Here is a 23,542-nt window from a genome sequence, read left to right as displayed (position 1 = left end):
CTTACACTAGAAGGTTAATGGTTTGCCCGTTGTACTGAAGAGATTTAAAAGCAGTGGAGGGAAGTACTTTTCCCCAGCAAATGTAACTAAGTGTGGGGCCCATGGCAAGACCCCAGCAGTGTAGCTCAACTCAAAATGGGCCTGACAAGTCCACGGAAGCTGGTGACCAGCAGTGACTCTTAAACAGAGGGGCTTGGCCAGGAAACCATTTAGTGGGTGGATGAGGGGTAAGGTCACTCCTTGTCCTGTTGTCAACGCCTTTCCTAAGTACGCGGTATCGCCTTGCCTCAGGGCTGCATGCGTGCCTCCAGCTCCAGCCTGTGTAGCCCTGGTGTCACCCAGTGTAGCTTCATATGTAAATATTTAGAGTACTCAGATGAGACACGCATTTCTGTGCCTTGTTGCACCATACTGGGTTATAGGCTTCGATCAAAAGAAGGTTTTGAGAGGCGTACAAGGAACAGGGTTGAAATCTAATGGAGGCCCAAGTCTGAGGAAACAATGTGAAAAATCTAATGTACGTGCAGCTTGTCTTCCAGTCTCCTATGTGGACACGGAGCCACAGTCACATACAACTTTTGACTATTTCCAGCCACGCGTGTGCAAAGGGCCGTCTGCTGGTTTGCACCTCTGGAGGCTGTCTGACCTTGTAGCTGTGCACGCAAACCTCGGTACACCTAAGCAGCTGACTCCTCAATTATTTCAACCTTTGGAGCATGGCCGCAGGCGCCGCACACGTGCGCTTCCCCATGTGCAGCCGCTGGGCCGCCCTGGCCCCGAGCAGCCCTCCTCCCGCCCTGGGCGTTGCGCCGCAGCAAGCTTCCTACCATGGAAATTCCAAGCCTAAACAACAGAGGAGCTATCCAGGCAAATGGCTTGGATGTCAGCTGCGTTACGTTTCGTGGCATTTAATATCCCGGGGTCTGCGAGGGTGTTGTGTGCTGCCTGGAATCACTTTCCGAGCAGGTGCATGCCACTTGCTCCAGCCCCCTCCTTGCTATTTTTCCGCCAGGCAGAAGGGAATGCCGCAGTGGGCTCAGGCGCTCCAGCGGGGGCATGCTGGCTGCTGTTAATGCTGCAGTGTAGGCACAGGCTTTGTTTATATGTCCTGCCAGTCAGAAAATTTAGACGTCTTTGCCCCCCATCCCCAAGTGACTCTTGTCTTTGCAAAGTTCTGATATGAACTGGAATTCAGGGCTGTTTTAAGGTTTGCACAGATCTGTGTCCAAGGGCCATTAGGACGGTAATGCTGAGCTCATCAGCTCATCAGAGTCTGAAGTGTTTTTTTCACTAGCTGTGTTTTGGAGAGACCTGATGCTGGGGCTGGGGAGGGTGTCAGTGGCTGTGCTCATCTTGTCTCTGACAAGACAGTCAGGCTTGTTGCTGTCACCTTGGCTGGCTTTCCTTGTGTGCCAAGTAGTTATATGGTGGTTGCCAGTAGGACAAGTAGAGTATCCACCTTCTTGCTGTTCTTCAAGAGAGGATCTTCTTTTTCCCTGTGGGGAACTTTCCAGCCAGGGAATGTTCTCCACTCCCTTATTTTGATAGATTGATTCACTCCTGCTTGCCTTAGATAAAAACAAACTATCTTGGCTAATCATAGAAACAGAGGAGGGGGATATGCAGGATAAAAATAGATGCAAATAATTACATCTCTCTGACCTCCATTCAAAACACTGTCAAATGGGCACAAAGCTTGCATTATAAAGTATGAAAATATTATCCAAGACCTGGCTGAAAAAGTACACTTTATTTCTTAGGAGTGACTGGAGGTGATTCCTGGGCCTCTCGCTAGCAGAGCCCTGTTCCAAAATGTTTTTTCACGCAACAGTAACTTTCATCTGCAGGAAAAAAGTTTTTGCTTTCTCAACAAGCTCTTTTTTTTTTTTTCCCCCCCTAACAAAAAAAACAAGCTATCTGCTGTATATCCCAGTCTAAAACCAGTTTAAGTAGGCCATCTTTTGCCTTTACCCAGACCCAGCTATTGTAGAGATTAGGTCAAATCCTACATAGCTCCTTGCTTTCACCCTTCTTCATAGTGTGTCTGTTCTATCACCTAATCTCATCTCTGGAGAATTCAAAGGCATTTACATCTGTGCCTTAAGTAGTTAATTAAGATGAAGAAGATGGAAATTAGGAAAGGAATAATCGGGTGAAGAACTTGCTAAAATGGAGGCAGCAATACATTGTGTTGAAAGGAGAGCTCCTGGGCTGGGAGGAGATCCCAGTTCTGGTTCTCAAAGACAGGCCCAGACAGTTAACAGCCCCACTAAAGACTGGCACAAATGGTAAGAAGTGAGTTCATGAGATTAATTGATGACATAGTGCTGGGAAAAATTGTCACTACTGAAAGAGGATAGTAGATAACCATGACGACCAAAATAATAGAAATAGGGTGAAATTCAGTATTCCAGAGTGAGGCATACAGCTGGGGGCTAATTGGTTGGAAAGGGGAGAGTTGGGGATGTACCAGTTGGTGGCAGAAAGTCTGTGAAATGCTAATGTGATGCATTCCTAAAAAAGGTAAGTGCAGTCCTTGCAGTACTCACGGTGTTATTTCCAGTGAAGAAAAGGAGATGTTCTTTGTAGTTCTGACCACCCACAGTTAAGAAAAGTTAATGCAAACCAGAAGAGATGAGTTAGTGGTATGATCAGAGGACTGGAGAATCTGTCAGGTGTGGAGAGGGGAAAGTACCTGCGCTTGTGTAGCAAGGCGGCATGGATGCTGAGAAAATATGGGACCCTGTGTATAAATGTCTCAGAATGGACACCAGGAAACAAAAACAACTATTGAAACTAGAGGATCGCATTGTCAAAGACCAAGCACATAAAGGATGAACTTAGAGCAGAAAATTAAGAAAAGGAGTCCACTCATTGAAGGAGTTCTGGACCAGCCTTCCAGTCGGAACAGGGAGGGCAAAATCTCCTAACTGCCTTCGGGCCGGGCACTGAGCAGGTTTAGGAGATGATTGCATGGCAGGTCTGGCACTTGTCTCACTGACCCACAGCATCTCTTCAGTCCTGTGTTCCTACACGGCTCTCAGCCCCTCTCCTGAACACAGTGTGCAGAGCAGAAATCAGATAAAAGTATTTGGCATCCCATTAAACGTGAAGTGGCTCTTTGGAGAAAATCCTAAAAGTTTGGAAGTTGCACTACCTAAAAGCATCGTAATTCTTGCATCCTGGCACATTCGTTCGCACTGTTCATCCTTTGGCTTTTAGGTAGAAGCTAATTTTAACTCCACTTGTTTGGGCCTTTTTGCAATCTGCCTCTTGTGGTGATGAGACCTAAGTGATGCCTCTTAGGTCGCAGCCACCAAACAGGGGCGATGGGTAATGTGGGACAGACATTGTAGAGGAGAGTGACCCGGAATACGCAGGGAGGGACTGCACTCTCCAGGGTGGATCGGGACTGAGGAAAGGGCTGCACAAGAGCAGCTGTTTCACAGGAGCGTGAAACTGTGAGGTCAGAGGTATCTCCCAAGGAAAACGCTATCGGGATTGCTATGTGCAGGGATATTTGCATGTGGAGCCGAAGCCACGTGCCTTGACTATTTCCTTTGGCAGCACCCAGCTAAGGTACAAATCAGAGCATATCACTGCTATTGTATTGATACCAGCTCTTCAGCACAGGCATGGGTAGTACTTAAATTAATAATGAGTAATAACAATTTTATGAATAAAATATACTTGCTGAAGTGAATAAAATAGACATGAAGGCATTAGATTTGGATTTTAATGGCTTAAATCTTTTGCTGAATTATTCTCTTCTAATAGTGGTTTGACTGCAAGGACAGCATTAAAACCAACTGGAGAAGCAAATTGGTACTGGGATGTGCAGCAGTGTATTAAATGGGCACTCAGCCCAGGAAAATGCTGTGCCTCAGACTGGCGGGGCTGGCCCCGAGAGGGAGCTCTGCTCTAGTAGACGTACCCATGCTATTTCTTTCCTTGCTTTTACTGCTGTACAGGACACCACAGAGTCAGCTTATTTTTCTCTCCTGTTCTTAGTCCAGTCTTGAAACATGATAGCAATGCTATCAGTGAGCATATTTCACTCAGCCTCCCTTCAGAGCTGCAGAGACGCTCCATGGCTCTGGCCCTGCGTGAATTCCACCACAGGCTCATGTGCTTGCTCAAACTTGAGAAATTGCGATATTTCTTCCTCTTCACATTTGTGCCTCCAGCTGTCCTGGCAGTTTATGGCTGCACTGCCAGGCCCCCCGACCGCAGGCCTAGCTTGCTGTGCAAAGCTGTCCTGCCAGCAGCAGGATTTTCATCTTGCCCCAGTGCTGAAAAACTCTTCTAGCATTTGCACAAGCACAACACTTCTGTAGGTGTAGAGCACTGCTGCACTCCATGGCTGCAGTAGAAGTCATTAGGAGTTCCTGCAGGGACTGCTCAAGGCTTTTCAGAAGGATAAGCAAAATTGAATTTTGCTGTCACAGGGTGGAGCAGTCTGCTCTTGTGTTAAGAATGCAAGAAGTAGGAGGGAGCTTGGAGCTGGGAGGTGAAGCCCTGGGTGCTGCTTCTGCTGCTCCAAGGGGAAGTGACGGGTTGGAGGTATCGCCTGCCATGGGCTTCTTTCCTCCTGGAGCCCTGCACCCTGATGCTTTTCCCCTCCTTTTATGTCTGACTTCCAGATGTAGGCAGAGGTGATTGCCTGGAGTCTTCACCAAATCCAATCATTCAATGCTAAACGTGCCTTTAGGAACAAATGTCTTAAAATCTGATTTTGGAATTAATGGCATAATCTGAGCAATGCGTTTTCCTTCTCCATCGACTCTGATCAGGTACTACTCTCTTTCCAGTTGTGCTTCAGACTTTTTGTACTGCAGTTTTCTGCTTAAGGCTTTAATAATATTCAGATCACAAGTAATTCAGTCAACTTTCTCTGATTCTCATATTTCTTCTATTATGCCTCTAAAATTTGGTGGCTTTTGAAGAAAGCCAGATCTGCTGCATGCCCAAAGCATTTGGATGCTCTTCCTTCAGTGACCTCTTCATTCCCCCCTGCATCCATTCCCACTCCATTATTGTATTAGCTGAAGAAGCACCTGTGTGTTCCAGATGTTGAATCATCAAATGGTATCAAAGAGTTTGGATAAAGTACTCTGCGCTGGGAGGCGGTGAGGAAGGGGGAACTCAAAACTTTCTCGCTTCAGAGAGAAACTGCCGGTCCCTGCCTTGATCACAGCTTCCCGATTTGAATCCAGAGTTGTGAAAATGTGGAAACTGTGAAAATATGAGCTGCGAACACTGGGAAGCTGTGAAGCAGGGGAGTGGGTGGGGATTTGCAATCTCTCTTGAATGCAAAGGTTATAGATTCTGGCTGAAAACTTAATTCTCTGATATGTAACTTTTTGTCACTACAACAGCAAGAGAAACAGCAGCCAAGGTTATGGAATAGTCTCAGTTGTAAAAAACTTCCTCGCATTTTTGTATTTGAGGCAGAAGTTTTTCAGACCTGGCCTCTGCCAAAAGGCAAATTTCATTTGAGCAAAGCCAGTTGTCTCGTTTCTGAGCCTGGAAGTGAGAGGCAATAACAACAGCAACAACAACCAGGCTCCCATTTCTTTTTTTTTTCCTTTGGAATACTTTTGCAGAGAGAGTGTGAAAAGGTGATGTTTCATGTAGGAACAGCTTTGACTGAGGAGCTGTGCCTTTCATTGGCGCAGGGAAACTGAGCTTGATGTGGCAGAATTACTGGTGTTGGAAGACCACCTGCTGGGCTCTGCAGTGTTGCGAAGCCCTCAGCCAGCAGCAGTGGACAAGGACTCAACTGTTCGATGGCTCTTTGAGAAAAGTTTTCGAAAGAGGGGAAACCCAGTTGTGGATTTAGCAGGTGACTTGCAGGACAGTGTCTCTGGCTAGTATACCTCCATTCTAAAATTTCTGGGGCGGGCAGAAGCTGGAAATCTGTGGTTTTCCAGCATGGGTCCAGAAAATACATAACTGCTTTCTTGTGTCTCAGAGTGGAAACAAATGCATCATTTCAGAGGGAAGCTGGCCCTGTGCAGAGCCAGCTCGGGTGTTTGTGTACCTGCTCCCAGGGGTGGGAGCGCAGCCGTGACTCCCAGAGCAAGTGAGGGCTTTAGAGCTCCAGCACTGGCTCCTCATGAGCGCTTTCCCTCCACCCCTACCATTTCCAAGGCGAGCAAAGCCACATGCTACAGTGCACGAATGCAGACACAGGTTGAGCCTGTTGCTGCCGTCCTGGAGAACGTGGTGTTGGCAGAGCTCAGGGGCCTTTGGGATGTGTCCGGGATGTGACCTGGATGGAGCTGCCTCCCGTTGCTCGAGCCCTGCCTGAGCTAATCTCCCTAATGGTCCGTTGGGAGCTCAGGCAGACCTGGCAGTGGTTAAACCAAGGGAGAGTTAATAAATCCAAAATGGACCCACTGGGGGTTTATTTTTAACTTCTTACAGAAATAGTGGGACAGCTGAATTACTAGAGGTTTCCAACCACCCAGGTTACCTAAGGGTCCCCCACCCACGATGACTACAGATAATGGGGTGCTTCCCTAAAATAAATAATTGCTTCTTCCTGAAATCAGTTGGTTCAGCAAGTTGTTTTATCCCAAGGCCCTGCACATCCTTAATCTATGACACATGTCTAAATATGTTAAAAGGTTGGTTATTAGTGGGCAGGGAGCATCAGGAAGATGAAGCAGTGTTAATTGGAGATACCGGTGCTAAATGTACAAGCGGTGCAGGCTGTGGTCATGAGGACTGGGGCGGTTAGCACAAGCTTCTGTGCGTCCCTCTTGACAAACCCCACTTCATAGTACTTTTTCTAATGCTACAAAATGGGCATTTAAATTCTCTGCCAGGTTGGCTATTCATCACAAACACATTGAGGCTTAATCGCTAATTAATTTTCCCTAGATAATGTAGAATTTTTTTTTCATCAGTGTGTGAAATCTAGAAGAACTTTCTGAGACCCAGCCACAAATGAGTTGACTGTAATTGGTGTTCTCTCATTTAGGTGAGAAGTAACAGTTCATCAACTCTTAATTAGCTTGGACTTTTTTGAGAGCGATTTCCATTTTTTTGTCAGAAAGATATACATCTTGTTTCTCCTCTAGCAATACAAAGAAAGTCATTTTACCTTGAATTGACAAATCGGGCCACATTTGTTTATGTTTTCTTCCTCCTGATAGTGAGTGCCAAGCTGCATGTCGGACCTGCATTGCTGAGCAATTTATTCAGTTAGTGGCACTTGTCACAGGGAAAAGAGCACTGATTGTACACGAAAGAGAGTTTGAGCTCAGTTTAATTAAACTGTGAATGGGTAACCAGCAGCACTTGGAGTGATACATTAAGATACAGAGCAGCTTTTAGGTATCTCATCAGCATCAGAGGAACTTTGTATTTTGCGTCTGTTGTAGGTGAATGCCATTTCTGTTCATTGTACAGGTAGGAAGGCTGTGGCAACAGAAAAATGAAGCCACCTCAGATTAATCAGACATGGAAAAAGTGTCCTGCCAGGACAGATCATCTGCCTGGCAGTTACCTGCTTGGCTTGTGAGCCAAGGAGCGAGCCCGTCCAGGAGATGCTGCAAGGGCAGGTGACCGCGCAACAAGAAGCGGTGACGTCGCAGTGGGATCAGCCTCGAGTCGGCTCGCAGCGGTGCCAGAGCGGGCGGGCTGGGGGCTCGGGGCTGCGGCAGCCCTGGCATGGGCTTGCCCTGCTGGGATCTCCTTAGCCCAGGTTCACGTGCGACACCAGGGCGGGAGAGAAATGCTGGGTGAGAAGCTCTCAAATGGTGAATCATCCTTTTGCAACCTCTCACCTGTTGGTGGAGTAGCCAAAACCTCCTAGAAGTGGGTGCGCACAACCGCTACGCTGGGCACAGAGCCGTGGCTTTGAGGGGATACTCAAGCATTTCACAGAAGCAGAGCTTGTCTCTACACAGAGGTCTGTGTAGAGACCGATGAATGGGGATTACCAGCATGGGTGCTATGTATGTGCTAGTAACACTTGCCAAGTTTTAATTATATATTGTACAATCATTCAGGGCAAATGAGGCCTTTTGGTAAAAAGAGAGCTCTTGCTGCCTTCCATAGCCGTGATTTTGTCACAAGAAAAAACTGCCACGTGCCGCTGTCTTTGGGACTAGCAATGGCTGAACTGTTCGAGCGGGGGGAGACGCAGACCCAAAGGAGTCCCTCGGGCTGGGATGAGGGGCCCCAGGCCTTGCAGAAAGCTTGTCCCGCCTTGGGAGAGAGCTCCTCTGTGGCAGCTGGGGCAGGGGAGTAGGAGTTGAGACCCGGGGAGAGGGCAGGGCTCGAATCGCCCTTGTCTTTGAGCTTCCACAGGAGCGGCTTTGATAAGCTGTGCTAGGACAGCACGTGCTGCAGGCAAAGTACTTGTTGATGGGATCAGTTCGTATTGGGAACCCCTCGTTACAAGGTAATTTTATAGGTAGCCGCGGTGTCCAGCCAGCCCGCTGGCAGCACGCTTACGCCTGGCGTTTGTAGGAAGAAAGCCGGTTTTAATAGGGAAGGTGGAGAAACACGTGCAGATCAGTCATTGGAGACATGGAGGGATCGCAGTACAAATATTTGAAGATACAAACTGCCAACCAGGTCAGGCTGAGTAAGAATAAATTTCTTCCGAAAGCACACTTGAAAACCACAGGTTTTATTCAACATTTTAGGTAACATATTTTTATTTTCTGAATAAGTGATTAAACTGAGCTTCTGCTTAAGACCCAGTTTCCTCACAATCTTCTAAAAGCACTTAAATCAAATTTTAAACTATTAAGCAGTACGTGATTGTGGCTGGAGGAAGCCAGGCTACTAATGCGTGGTATCGGTTTGTTAAAATACTGCAAGAAGTTCCAGTGTTAGCAGCCTGGGGTGTGAATGCAGAGGGTGTTCTCACTTGCCTGATTTGTTTGTTGACTTTTAGCTTCATTCAAATCTGAGAAGCCAGTGAGAGATTATTAATGTAGGAAAGCTTGTATGGCCCTTCCCGTCTGTGAATATAAACAAGACCCATGGAAATGAGCTTTACTAGTTCTAAAGTTTGAGAGATCTTTAATTGTAGTCGATGCCATTCCCTCAAAAAATACTTTAAATAAAGCTTTATACATGCAAAATGCATTTTTCAGAAGTTTTGCTTTCTTTTCGTATATGCCTAGCACAGTGAAGTTAATTTATATACCTAAATACATGCTGCTTGATTTTAATTGAATAACAGTTTCCCTGCAACTAGAGTTTATCATACATCTCAAAAAAAAAAAAAAGTAATAGTAATTTAGATTTAAAGAATAGTATTATCAGGTTTGCTTCAAAAAGTCCCTAAAAAGTACAGATGTAATTGAAATGAATTTATTTGAATCATTTTTCCTCTCACTGACTTCAGTGATGATTAAAGTTGCTTATGTAAATCAATAAATTGGATCAAGCTAGTTCTGCCATGAGTTCCCCACTGTGCAGTCTCAGAGAGCCTGAAAGTAGCTGGCCATTGAGAGGATGGAAATACCTAAAAACGTTGGTAAGGAAGGAGTTGAATCTGTCATCTTCACCATGCCATATGTAGCAAGAGAGTCGCACTTCTGTCACTTCTACAACCACTACAGGTGTAGTGTACACTTCTACACATCGGGTGTAAAACCAGTTAGTTGTTTATACCTAAACAAAAGCAGGATGCCAATCCAAATAAGGAAATGGGATGAGAACCTTGAACATGATAATGTTGGCCTCAGTTCAAAAACACTTGCGTACAACCCTGTCTTCAAATACATAGTAAGATGTGCCTGTTCCTGTCGCAGTGCTTAGGACTCTGGACCAAACTTCATGGGCTGTGCCTCAGAGCCAGCCTGGCTGCGATGACTAGGGCTGATGGGGGCATCTCTGTGAAGGGTTGGCGCCATCGCTGGTGGCAGCCCTGCTCCATCTCACTAGGGCTTTGGAAGTAACACGTCAGAAAATAAGCAGTGAGGCCAGAAAGAAAGGCTGCTCAAACAAGTTGCAGTGATCTCTCCAAATCATTGTGGTTTTGTGTTGGTGGAGACGACAGCTAGTCAAGAGTAAAGCCACGTCCTCTTCAAGTAAATGTGCTGCCCTAAAGAAGAGCTTGTGCCTGCAAGGACCTTGTCTTAGACCGCTGTGCTCTGTGCTTCAGACACGTAAGCAATGCCAGTTGATGCATTCTGTAAAGAAAACCGATGAGTAACACTATGGCACCTTACATACTTAGAGAAGAGCCTCAATTTTGGTTGTAGGTGAGGTTCCCAGAAGAGGTGGAGAGACCCAGTTCTCTGGCAGTGGGGATTTCCTCCTTAGCCTTCTCAGGTAAGGCTCAAGACTGAGAGTGTGGGTAAGGTTGGTTGAAGGAAAAGCTCTGTTAGGGCCCTTCTCTTTTCTCAGGGCATTCGGTTGTGCTGCCGGACGGCACAGCCTGTTGATCCCTTCTTGTCCGACTGATGCATCACCATCTCCTTTTTCTTCTCTCTTCAGGTTATTTCCAGGATTTGTTGAACAAGTCAGAAAAGGCCCTTTATGATGCTTTTCCAAGCATGTATGGAGAACTGTACACTCAAAACATGAAGGTCTTCAAGGACTTGTACAGCGAGCTACGCCGCTATTACCGGGGCTCCAATATCAACTTGGAAGAGGCCCTCAATGAGTTCTGGACACGCTTGCTGGAGCGGCTCTTCAAGCTGATGAATCCCCAGTACCATATCACAGATGAGTACCTGGACTGCATGGTGAAACACGCGGAGCAGCACAGGCCCTTCGGGGAAGTTCCCAGGGACCTGAAGGTGAAGGCAACCCGAGCCTTCATCGCAGCACGCTCCTACGCACAGGGCTTTCTTGTGGGCAGCGACGTGGTCAAAAAGGTGTCTCAGGTATGTTTGGCTTCTTCCTTGTCCTCCATCATCAGATTGGCTGGAGCCAGTCACTTACTACTGTTGGGGAGAGGGAGGTTTATTTCCCCTTGTGTTTTCATTACAAAGCAAACAGGTATTTTTCAGTTTTATAAAACAAACTGCTTGAGGATCACCCATCAGTGGAAGGGAGCAGCAAGCCTGGACTTCTACAGGCACTGACGGTGCAGAAGCGGTGAGGTATAACTCACCACAAATCAGTCTTTACCTCATTTTAACCTATGCAGCAGAGTGCCAAGGAGATGTCAGTCACCTGGGCTGTAAAGTTGTTCTGTTGCTTGCCTAGATTCCTCACACTTCCCTAACAGGGAAATGGCATGCCTCTAAATCACACTGCCTTATTTTCCTCCTTGATGGCAATATAACGTAGGGTGTGCAGAGCTGACTTGCCATGAGTGTGCTGGGAATACACGCGAAGAGATGTGTTTCATCAGTTGGTGATGGGATTGCTGTGTCTGTTTATGTAGCCATGTATATTTGTACAGCTTCTGTATACAGAGACTGTGAGTTTGTAAAGTGCATTGGGATCTTCAGGGATGAAAGGTGCTATATAAATGTAAATTAACATGACTGAATCCAGGGTTTCAGGAGGTAGGAAATTGTCAGTATTCTTTACTGCAGGAGCAGCCTTTCAGAGTCAGAAGACGGTGATTGTCCTGAAACAAGATATTCAGGCTTTTCACACAGGTAGCGAGGAGAAAATCCATGCTAAAAAAATGACTTGCATACTGCATGTGGAGATGGCAATCAGCAGGTATGAGAATCGGGATACGGTATTGCAATTAATTTCCTCAGAAGGTAACGCGTGGTAATGCGTGGCAGAGGACGGTACTCTCTGATGCAGCAAATCCAGACTTTGATCTCAGGAAGAAACATTAATGTGGTAACAGTGACAAATGCTTTAATTTATCAATGTGGGACTGTAAAACTGTTCAGCTACCCAAAAGCCTTTGTACATCTCATTAACATCACACTCTCCTGACACTTAAGACAGATAAAAGAGGAGAATGATGTAATTTCAGAGGGACCAAAGTAAAATATTTCTCATAAATCCTTTGAATGGCAGAGATTTCCAGCTCAATGTGTGTGATTCTGCCTGCAGCCAAGTTTGGTGGGTAAAGCAGGCTGGCAGGGCAACTGCAGTCAATGGTATCAGCGGAAGGGAAGGACCTGAGATACAGACATGCCGCATATTTTTCCCCAACCTTCATATACGCTCCTGTCCTGTTGGATTTTGATTCCAGTGCCCCCTTTCTGAATTCTCTTCCCTCTCTTGGCTTCACTTATCAAACAGGATAAGTGATGGGGTACAGGACCAGTCACAGATCCTCTTCTTTCTTCTGCCTCGCCTCAACTCGTTCCTCCAGGATGGAGCATCTTCCAGGAGGGTCCCAGCCATTCCTCTCTCTCACAGGAGCCCTCCCTGGGGTTGCCATTAACCTGGCATGTTGCTGTCGTAGCACAATCTGTATGGACTGAGTTGGGAAACGTCAGCAAAGCCTCCCTGAGAGCTGGTTTTGCAACAAAGGCCAAAACTTTCCCCTGTCTTCAGGAGTGGGTTTAGTACTTTAGGCAAGAGGGGTTGAGAATGCTGAGGTGGGAAATCCATTTTATGGATGCCCTGGTAGCCCTCAGCTATACCTAAAATAAAAGGCCTGGTTTACCCACCTTCCTTTACCAGATGTGGATTTACACTAGTGCCAAACAGATGTGAAGTGCTGAACTCGGTCTGCAACTGGTGCTTTGGTTTTAGTAATTTTTCATGTTGCTTTATACTTAGCCATGTTAGGAGAAAGTGTATAAGACTTTTATTAAGATCAGAGACTGGGATTTGACTTCCCTGTCAGCTGGTAGCTGCAGTCTTTAAAAATAACTCTTTGAGCTGAAATTTCGTACGGAGCAGCGGTGAGTGTTTTGGTCAGGAAGTCTGAGAAAGCCTGTTTAAATGGACACTTAGAAATAAATTACCTAACTTTGGGCTTTTGAAAAATTAGATTACTTCAGTTTTATTTGTTTGCAAATCCCAGAAAAACTACTGATTTCTATTAAAACCCTCCTGGTTTTGGCTTCTTAGACACTTCCAGTTCAGTGTTTGTCACCTGTATCCTATCACTGTTTTAGGTCCTTGGGCAGAGTCTGCATTACTGGACATTCTAGTGAAAGACTCGTGGTGGTTGCCAGATTTTCTGGCTGTCTTAAAATGGGGAAGAGCCTGCCCTGACTGAGCTACAGGCAGGGATTTCATGAGATTTCTTTAATCCCTGCTGCCTCTCCACTGTGCCCGAGGGGCATTTCTTCCCCAGCCTCCAGCTGCCCGATCTCCGAGGAAGCCGTCGCTCCAGGCAGCCCATGGCCGGTGGCCGGTCGGTGTGCAGGGTTAGGAGCGGGAGCGGTGTGCTGGGAGCAGGCGCTCAGCGTCCTGCTGGGGTTAAATAGTTTGAGGGCAGCTGGGGAGAAAATGACAAAACCGTTTTTCATCTTTACTGCTGTCCAAGCTTTTAAGGCAAAGTCACCCTGACAAACCGCAGGCTCTAACACCAAGATCTAAAGCTTTTAATGCCACGGTTCCTGCCACCAACCTGGCCACTCGCTGACTGCGGCGGAAGCACTGCCATCTGCATGGTGGCTGTGGGAGGGGGCCCGGGACGCGCGCGGCTGGCGTGGCTCTGCGCAGCCCGGGCGGAGCGGCAGGGCTGGGGAGGGATGTGCAGGTCGGCTCCTTGCCCCCGGTACAGGGCATGGGGTTATTGATGCGCCACGTGTGGTTGGGCGCGTTGGGGCAGCATCTCTGTGTTCACATTCGGGTTACGTGTTTCTGTAGCTATTCTTCCAGCACAAATTGCAGGTTTTCCCTGAAGTTGCACAATGCCAAGTGCATTTTTCATCATCTGCATAAAGTAGCAGCTACCAAAACAGCAGCAGCCACAAAATCCCTAGTGAAGTGCACACCGAGAAGGAGGTCCCAGTGATGCACACCTCCTGCTGTGTGCCAGGGCAAGAGAGGAGAAATATCTCAGGTTTGTTTAGGATCCTTTTCTTTAGTTGTGAGATTGGCAACTGCCCAAAAATAACTTTTGCTGCAACTCCAAGCTTCATGTGAACAGGTGAAGGCCTTGTGCTGGGAGACTTGCTGCCTGCCAGCTGCTGCTCGGAGATCCAGGCTTGGTGTAAGCAATTGCTGTGCTCAGCCATCAGAGCAAGAACGTGTTCCTTGAAATAGGTGGTGTAGGTGAATTCAAATACCCACAGGGACAGGGGAGGGGAAGCAAAACTGAGATGGTAAAAATGGCAAGGGCTGAGAGATAATCCCTTTTAAAACAAAAGCAAAAAATCCTCAGAGAGATGCAGCATGATAAGCAGGAATATCCTGGCTGGTTTTGTTATTTATTACTCACACTGCGATACTGCTCATGCATCTAAGTCTTAGGTCAGCACTATTACACAAGTCCTGTGAGGACAGGTAGCAGAGGTGATCCTGTCTGCGCCAGCGCACCCAAAAAGGGCAGCCAGACTGCGCGCAGGTCCTTGCTGGCCTGCTGTGTCTCAGCACCGTGCCCGTGCTGCACCGACGGGCAGGCAGGAGAGCTGCATGTCAAAAAATGTCCAGGGTCCTCAAATTCCCCTTGGACACCTGGACAACCTGTGAATCTCAGGTGAGAGCATGGAAAAAGTAAAAAACTAATGTTTCACTTCACAAGGCAGGGAGAGGAGGTGTTTTAAAATGAATTTTGCTCGTCAGTCAGAAAGTGAGTTATTAGGCCAATCTTTCCTTCGCTGGGTCTTCATTGCTTCTTGCTCTTGGATTTTATGTTTCCCCGTGGCAGTGAGGATTGATGTGAAAAAACACCAGTTACATAAGCAAGAAACACTTACTTAAATAATCAATTTTCATAGTTGTTTGCCTTTCCTTTACTCAGTAGATGTTCTTAAGGCTGATTCTCATTTGAGTTTGAAACAAAATATGATGATTTTCTGTACTAATTATAAGCTAAACCCTGTATTTCATTTTACCTATGAAGTTTGTCTATCGGTACATTTTTATTTAAGCAGTACTGTGTCTCACAATACATTTCAGCCTTATTTTTTAAACTTTTATGTTAGTATAAGGTAAGTGGCAGCTTTCCTATTTACCATATGAGTAATTCTTAAACACATGGTGGGTCAAGCTGCATTTGGATGGAAACGGAATTCCAATTAAAAAGGCCCAAAAATAGAATTTTTGTAAGTGTTTTTAACAATTAAATGAATGTGCTGGATACATATGGAAAACAATGTTTATCTAAACATGCTTTACATTTTCAACAAGTCGATACTGTAACAAAGACAATATGGTCATTCCTGGTCCTCATGTCCTTCAAGATTGTAGCCATGTCTCATACCCTGCTCTTCTCCATAGCTTGGAGTGACATAGTTGACTTCTGTCTTCAGCTTCCAGTTGCTTTTTGGGTGAACTAGGCATAAAATTGATCTGACTGAATAAAATGAAGAACATAGTCTCTTTTCACACACTTTATGAAACCACTGTGCTAAAACAGCTTGAGTGCAATGAATTCCTGTCCCATGTGCTCGGTGACACATCTCCATCCTTTCAGTGGATTCTTTATTCAGAACATCAGCAGCAAGTACATAAAACCGTAAATAACATTTTATTTCATTTAAAGGATTTAACTTTGGTAACAAAATTAAGCATTTATCTAAATTGGCCTCCCCTTGATCCTGAAAAGACAACATTAGTGTTTGCAAATGGATCTTATGAGAATGTTGTCCCATGGCACTGGCAAGTGGCAATACCCTCGTATTGCCATGTTTATTTCCTTTTCACGGGCTGTTATCCCACCTCTCGCTTTGGAGCTGCTCATTTTTTTTATGGCAGAGATGTGTGTTCTTGTGTTATGACAGTGACTCGATGGCAGGATGCCGTTGTGCAGAGACCAGCTTTGCCCCGAGGAGCCATAAGGTGCCACAGTAAATTCTCTCTCCATCTGGGAGAAGCTCTCATCTGGGACCTGCTCCCGCCAAGGGAGGTAGCATTTTCCTTCAGGGAGATCATCTGTTTGCTCACGTGGGATTTAATAAGGATCCCATGTTTAGACCGCAGTCACCTGTACCTGCAGACAGCTCTGCAGGTCTTGGTAAGACACTGTTCAGCCAGGAGTTCAGCCGCAGGTCTGGCCTCTCCCGTAAAAAAAGGCAGGGAGGTAATGCGAGACGGAGCCCCGTGGGATCTCCGCGCAGGACACAGGCAGTGGGGAGCAGCGGGTCCCACGGGTGCTGGCGTCGCCAGTGGGGATGGGGGTGGGATGCAGCTCACCACAGCCAGGTACAAACGGCAACTGGTGAGCCGTTTGGCTGGAGCTTGCTGGTTTTCTTTTTTTTCCCTACTGCCATTGCAAATCACTGACAGAGCTTTCTGAAAATGAGCTGGTCAGTGCCTGTGCTAAAAGTCGCCGCTGCTGCAGGCCCAGCAGCGATTCATAGGGTGAAAAATGCCACAAGCACCCCGTGCTGGCCTGGCTGTATTCCCAAGTCCTAGTTGCTGAGAAGCTTGTGACACTTCAGACACCTCTGCCTGTGAACACCGGCTTAGACTAGAGGCTGAAATAAGCTCTTGCACCTTCAGGGACTAGTTTGGGCAGCGGCTCCTGCACTCGCTCCCTCCTGCTTGTGCACAGCCGCCGAGACCAGCCCTGCTGCTGGGTGCAGCGTGGGGCCTGCGGGTGCAGAGGCGTTCCTGCAGCGCTGCATGTAAAGCTAGGGAGAGAGTTTTGCAATAAAGTTGGAATTTGTTTGGACAGGTTCAAATCGAGCTGGATGGGGAGCGTGCAGTGTTGAACACATCCTTATGTATTTCAGAGATTACTTTCCAGTATTTCTGTCCGTTATTATGTTTAAATCACAACCCTTCGGGGATAAAAGCCCATAGGTGTTCTGAATATAATAGAAATACTGAAGGCAAGTAGATATACGTCTCCCATATTTACCTGGTGGTTAAAAGTCAATTGAATCTAGTTTTCAAAGGATTGAAAATTGTACCAGCTGGAAATAACTGCATCAGATGAACAGGGCAGGGAGTGTGTTGAATAGGCAGGTGGTGGCTTGCTGTGTTTTCCTCTGGAGGGAGAGGAGCATGACAGCAGTCTCTATCCACATGAATCTTTCTCATTTTAATATCTGAAGGCAGTTAGGCACTAGACAGGAATCCAAAGGCACAGGTCCTCTCACTTAGCTGTGGGTCCTGCCCTCGGGTCTGGCATCCCTCGCAGGCTGTACTGCCTTCTGGAGCCGTCATCATTGCTGGCTGCAGAGGGAGCCGGGGCTGACGCTGTGCTCTGTTTCGCTGCCTCAGTTTGGCTGGATTACCCTAACTGCCTTTTTTTTTTAATTTTTTTTTTTTTTCTGAGTCTGCAAAATGGCCATTTGGCTGCTGGGCTGACAAGGACAGAGGCAGGCAGTCTGGCTGGTTTCAGGCTTAACACCAGGTCCAGCTTGCTGGAGCGCGAAGGGCAGGGACTTGGCATCAGCCTCCATCCTCTCTGTCCCTCGCCCTGTGCCGAGGTGAAAGCAAGAGGGTCACCAAACGGCGGGGTCACCTGTGCCCTACCCCTGCCACCGGACCCCAGCACAGCCAGCACACTGCGCCTGCGCCCGCTCGCTTTCTGATCCCTCACAGGGGTTCAGAAACATGCTTCTTGTTTCATTCCATATCTTGAATGATGGCCTAGGCGAGGCTTAAAACTCGCCGTGCTCAAGGACTCGTGGCTGTGGAAGGAAGATGCAAAATAATGACTGAAGTGATTATACAATTCATTAGACTTTGAAAGAATCATATTTCTGTCAGCCCTGCAGCTGTTTCTTTGAGAGTTTTATTCTGAAAGATTGGAAGGCTTGGTTCATTTAACACACGTCAAGGTGCTAATTACATCAGGGCTGGCATAAACATGCACAAGGCAGCTGCTGACCAGGTGGTGGAGAGAGCGGGGTCTGCTCCCTGCGCCTGCGGAGGCCTGGGAGCACCTGCAGCTCCCGCGCCTTTCACCGGGGAAAGTGGGTGCTGGTGGCCCAGTGCACGGGGCAGCCGTGGCCCTGATTTCCGGCTTGCACACGTGGAGGTGCAAATAACAGCACAGCCCTGGGGTTTTTGTCACAGTATTTCAGGGGCCTTCATGGGGAGACTGTAGAAATGAAATGTTTCCCAATGTGAAGTTGCCGTGTTGCATTTAGCCATGGTCATGGAGCTGGCCAGCTCCCCGGTGAAACGCAAACCTGTCGTCCCAGTGCCGGTCTTGTTATAAAAGAGAAAGCAAGGTTGGCTTTCTGAGCCTGTTCCTGGGCTGTCAACCGTCCTGTGGGCAGCTCGGCAGTACTCCTCACCGCCGGCCGAGCAGGATCTGCTCCCCTGCTTGGCCTTTTTTTGTAGCTGCTCTTTTTCACACTGGCAACTTTATCCCAACTGTACGGTTCCAACTGAGGGATTTGGGGTAATTGGAGTGGCTCTGAACACCCACCTGCATTTCCCAGTGCACATGCCCTGATCTGTGACTTGAAGAGCTTGACCCATTTTCCCTTAAACACTATCCCAGAATGGGTTTTGCTCAGCCGGCGGGAAAAGCTTCCCTTACTTCTATCACCTGCCTTTAAAATGTTCATGAGGAGGTAAGCAAAGGTGCTCTGAATGCCTCGGCTGTAGCCACCTGTGTAGCTGTGTTCAGCCCCCAGACCTGTGGAGGTCTGTAGCTATAGGTGCTTTCTGCCTCTAGCTGCCCAGCATACGTGCCTGCCTCTAGAAGGCTGCCCGCTACCTAATGGCTTCAAAGCATCCCTTAGTTTGGAAAACCTAAGTTGCCTGATATCGCTGGGTTTAACTGGTGCTTCTGGAGGTTCTAATGGCCATTCAGACAGTAAGTCCTTCTACTTGGAAAAATATACCTGAGAGTTAGTGCAGGCACATTTTGACATGTATCTGACATGTCTGGAGGTATTTTGTGTTCACTGCAACCATCCCTGCGTCACACCAAAACCACAGCCAGGTGCTGCAGGCCCCCGTGCCCACCTTGGGTCTGCAGTGCTCCTCAGAGGCTGCGGCCAGGAAGGGACCGGGAGGGCAGCCGCGTGGCAGGGACGTGGTCCAGCTCAGTGAACACCAACAGCACGCTGCGGAGAGCTCCCTGCGGGCCAACCGCATACTCCCTTCGGCAAAATTTTTAGAGGGGACAAAGTCCACAGAATGACACGTCCACTGACAGCATTAGGGACTAGCTCTGTCTTCTCCCTTGATCAGCCGACCCACCCATGTCCCCGTGACAAGCTGGGGGGTTGACAGCACTTCCAGCAGCCCTTATTTTTCACTCAGACTTCTCTCTCTGTCCCCAAATCTCTCCCCTTTACCTAACCCTGGTTCCCCTGGGAAGCAAGGCACAGATGGCTCACAGCAGCCTGGGGGTGAATGTGCGAGGGGAGAGGGGGTAGGAAGAATACCAGCAAGGGCTCAGCTTATTTTATTGGTGTTAAATGCCTTTCAGATGTACTTAAAGGCCCCTGAAGGCCGAGGAGTCTCATCACATTGCAGCTAGGCTGCAGGTTCTCGTTTGCTTTTAAGCTAGGCTTCAAAAGGAAAAAGGATTTGGGGTTGGGGTGGGGGGTTTTTTCTTTTCTTTTCTTTTTTTTTTTCTTTTTGTTGTTTGAAGGCAGCACTTCAAAAGCAGCATCTGCAGCTTGGCTGCAGGTTCTGGGTGCCAGAGGAGCTGATCCCCTCCTGATGGGCGCAGGAGGAGCCCTGCTGCTGGCTGCGGGAGGAGTGCGGCTGGGCTCGCCCCTCGCAGCCAGCCGGAGCCGGCTTGGTACTGCCACTGTTAAAATGATTTTCCAGATGCCTGTGGCTTCCTAAAGCTCAACCTTTCTCCACCGCTCAGGAAGCTGGGAGGGGAAGGGAGAGACATCGCTCAATCAAGAAGACCCTGTAACTGCTAGACGTCACTTATGGAGCTTGTCCCAGCCCTAGTGCCTCTTTGGTCGCTGTTCCCCAGGGCCTTCCTCTCTGCATCCCACACTTCGTTCTTTGGTCTTTCCAACCACCTTTTCAGGAAATAATTGGCTTGGATAAAGAAAAGCTTTGTGGAGTGAGGAGGGTGTAGCAGCTTTAAGCGAAAAGAGGCAGAGCACGTGCAGAAACTCAGTGACATACAAGACTCATGTCATCACTTCTGTGGTCTTCTCTGTGCCCTGATGCTACTCAGGGTATTTTGGAGGCTCTTGAATATTTTCCAAGCAGTAGGCATTAGGGTAACGGCAGAAAACATACGTCCTCTTTGCACCTCTCTGTTCTGTGTGACCTGTCAAATGAGGTCCCAGTTCAGAAGGGTAAAAAACCTCCCAGTGCTGTAGATTCAGAGAGGTCCAGGGTCAGGCCAGGAGGAATTGCACCCCTCTTTTGCATCCCTTGTGAATCGCACCAAACCTTACGCTGAAAAAAGGTCTACAAATCAGTGGGGTGTGTTTGGAAAATCAACATATAACCCAGGTAGGTGCTTTAGTCGGAGAAGGAACATAAATAATGGTGGGGCTGAGAGAGAAGTGCCCTGTGGCTAAGATGTGCTTTTGTTATCTGTGAGTGTGTGTATCTCTGCAAAGATGGGTAACTTGGGCTGAACGTGCAAATCACGAGTTTGATTTGCTCTTTAAAGGCACAGAGGAAGGTTGAGAAGGCTTTTTCCTTTGTTCTGGAAAAATGTAGCCCATTTTGACCAGAGTGGTACCCTGCTGCTGGATGTCCTACAGAGCCTAAAGCCCTGGCTGTCTCAAGAGGTGTCTGCACCCAGGTGCCTTCAGTCCCTCGAGTGTCGATGCAGGGGTGTCTCACCTGTTGGAGCTGAGTGCTTTCCTCTTCTACAGGTAGTTTCACCTCTCCTTGGGTCTTCACTTCAGAAAGTTTATAACTGTTTTGAACTTATATTTTAGGTAATATGAAGGATAACTTAGATCTCCTCGAATGTGTCTCAATGCAGGGAGACAGAGTAGGTGACTGCTTGTTATCCCTGAGCCTCCTGTGTTTCTGTGATTCTCTGCTTAGAAAGCATATTAATAAAAATACATGGCAGGAGCTTTTTTATTTTGTTAGAAGCCTTTCAAATGAATGTTTTCTAAATTGGCTGGGGGTGGCAAGGAACCCAGCTAGCGACTAATCCCCCAGCCCATCCTCTCAGCAAATTACTTGCGAAAGTCATTAATTTTACTGTAATTGATTTAAGAATTGCTCAGGAGGAGGAAAAATGAGGGAAACAAATGCCATTCCGAATGCTGAGAATTGTGTGCTCTCAATTTTATGTCGTATTGTCTCCACACGTGCCCATTCTCTGCTGGCTGCTGTGCAAACGCCGCTGCCAAACAGTTGCATGGTGAGCCCCAGCTCAGTGGTCCCGTTGGGCGGCTGTGCCGTGAGCCGTGCAAACCCGCAAGCGCCAGCTCTGTCCGAGACATGACACGAGAGTCTGCAAAGATCTTTTGCTCTGCAAAGCGCTTGCTTCCAGCAATTCACATCGGGTCGGGTGGCTCCGTCAGCAAAGCACGGGCACATCAGGCTTGGGAAAGTGGCCCTGGAAAAGCCCAGAGCTTGGCTCTTGCTACAAGCGGTGGTCGCGGGATAATACCTGATGGCAACCTCCTTGAAATGTCAGCGCTTACGGTGTGGTGGGGCTTTTTTACGAGGCAGCCACCTGTTCTCGTTGCATTACCTCATTGCTACTCGAATCAACTGCTGTATCCCCAGCTGTAAAGTAGCTTTAATTAAAATGGTTTATTGCTCAAAACTGACTTGTCCCCTATTTGGGGGACGTCTTAGAAATTAATATTTTTTTCATTAGCACTTCATCACTGGGCTTACACTTTAAGGGCCTGTACGCACTGATGTCACTGGGATCAGAATAGAGTATCTGGATTTTAGCTTTATATAGCATATTTATTTACATCTCTGATAACTGAATGAGGAGTGCCCTGGCTCCAAGCCATATCTCTCAGTAATCGGGGGGGGGCGGTGGCGCGCAGTTCAGATCCTTGAGAAATGGCTTCTCCAGTGTATTGTGTGTGTTCTTTTGACTTCCTAATGCAGTTTCTAGGTCACTGAGCTAAGAAAGGACTATAGGTGCTGCTAAAGTTAAAGGAGAACCACGTCTCCTTAAAGGAGAACCAGCCACAGGCTGGGCCAGGTTGATGGTACTTAGAGAACTCAATTGCCGTCACGTACTGCCTTCATGCTGTGCCAGGTCATTTAAAGACGAAGTGATGATGTTAGCTTTCACTCCATCTGCAGGAGTGTGCATGCTCCTGCTTTGAGGCCACCTGTGATGAATAGAGGACATTGCTTATTGATCTATCACTTACTGCACATCTGCGCTGGAAAACCAGAGGGGCTTTCCATCGGGTCTTAGCCGTTGGGCGGGGGCTAGGTCATAACGTTTCAGGGCTTTGTAAAGGTTGAAGGGTGGAAGCAGAACAAGGAGGTAAAGATGTCTTGATGTGCAGGTGGAGGTCGGTCTTGATTTTACCACCCTGGTGAAACCAATTCGCTCTCCCCGTGTGGGTGTTTATCTGGAATCAGCTGCCATGGAGGGCACGTGGTCCCACTGCTCCAGCCTGAGGAGCAGTTCTCCCCAGTGCTACCACTGGAGCTGGCTGCACCAAGAGCTGGGCAGGCAGGAGAGCTGCAGCACTGTCCTGGCGGTGTTGCTGTATCCATACAGGGGGATCTCAGACCCTCCTAACTGGGGCTGAAAATCCCCTGTGTGGATACAGTATACCTGAAAAAAACCTGGAAGCTTGCTTCAGCAGATTAATCCACAAGGATTAAGAGATGTTTGAAGGGCTCCGTTCCTTAACATGCTGCAAGTCCCCCGAAGGCATGGTGCAGGATCAGGGCCAGGAGGGGCTCTGGGAGCCCCAAGCCCTCACTCTGCCCTGTGTGGAGCAGAAGTCCGTGGGCTGGGTGGAACAACGAGGAGCTGCGCTCTAGCCAAGCAAAACATGCGGAAGATACTCTCTGAAATTCCTCTTCCTGTCCTCTCATCCCTCTGTTCTCAGCTCACCTCTGCAGCCTGCCTGTGAAAAAGGAGTGCTGCTGCCAACAGGAGAGGTTTGAGTTGTTCTTTGGGGAAAGGGAGTGGAGCCTGGCCTCTTCCACCCGCAAAGATTCTTACCCTTTCTGCCAAGAGATTAAGTTGAACACTTGGCACCTGCCAGATTCAGCGGAGCAACAGCTGGTGGTGGATGTGGCACCTGCTCGTCCTCAGAGGAGAGGCTCTGGGACAGGGGAGCAGGGGTGAGGGGTGCTGCAGGGCCCCCGCGCCTGGGGCAGCGTGGCACTCCGCTGTCCTCCGGGAGACAAAGCCACCTTGCGAGAGTGACAGGCTGGCGCTGCACACACAGCTCTGCTCTGACATCCAGAAATGATCCTCGCTGAGGTGCGAAAGCCGCTCTTTTCCCCCCAGACCCTCAGGAGCTGAGCCTGAACCTCAGGAGCCGCTGTCACCCAGTGCTCTCCCTGCACCCGCTGCCCCAAGGCAGGTGGCAACAGCCTGCACGAGCTGCGTGGGCAGGAGGTGGCTGCTCCGTGGGCGCAGGCGGTGTAGCTGGGGACGGGCGGTTTTGGCGGG

General features: G+C 48.1%; 1 protein-coding gene across 1 annotated transcript in view; it reads left to right on the top strand.

The window, feature by feature from the left end:
- Positions 1 to 23,542, top strand: part of GPC1 (glypican 1) — a 105,440-nt gene that overhangs the window by 68,304 nt on the left and 13,594 nt on the right. Inside the window, exon 3 of the mRNA XM_010283273.1 lies at positions 10,471 to 10,862. Coding sequence (XP_010281575.1) covers positions 10,471 to 10,862 — 392 coding nt within the window. The remainder of the gene's footprint in view (positions 1 to 10,470; positions 10,863 to 23,542) is intronic.

The sequence above is a fragment of the Phaethon lepturus genome, unplaced genomic scaffold (genome assembly GCF_000687285.1).
Source record: "Phaethon lepturus isolate BGI_N335 unplaced genomic scaffold, ASM68728v1 scaffold11360, whole genome shotgun sequence".
Classification (NCBI taxonomy): Eukaryota; Metazoa; Chordata; class Aves; order Phaethontiformes; family Phaethontidae; genus Phaethon; species Phaethon lepturus.
Note: the sequence above shows the minus strand (reverse complement) of the source record. Positions and strands in the feature narration are given on the sequence as shown.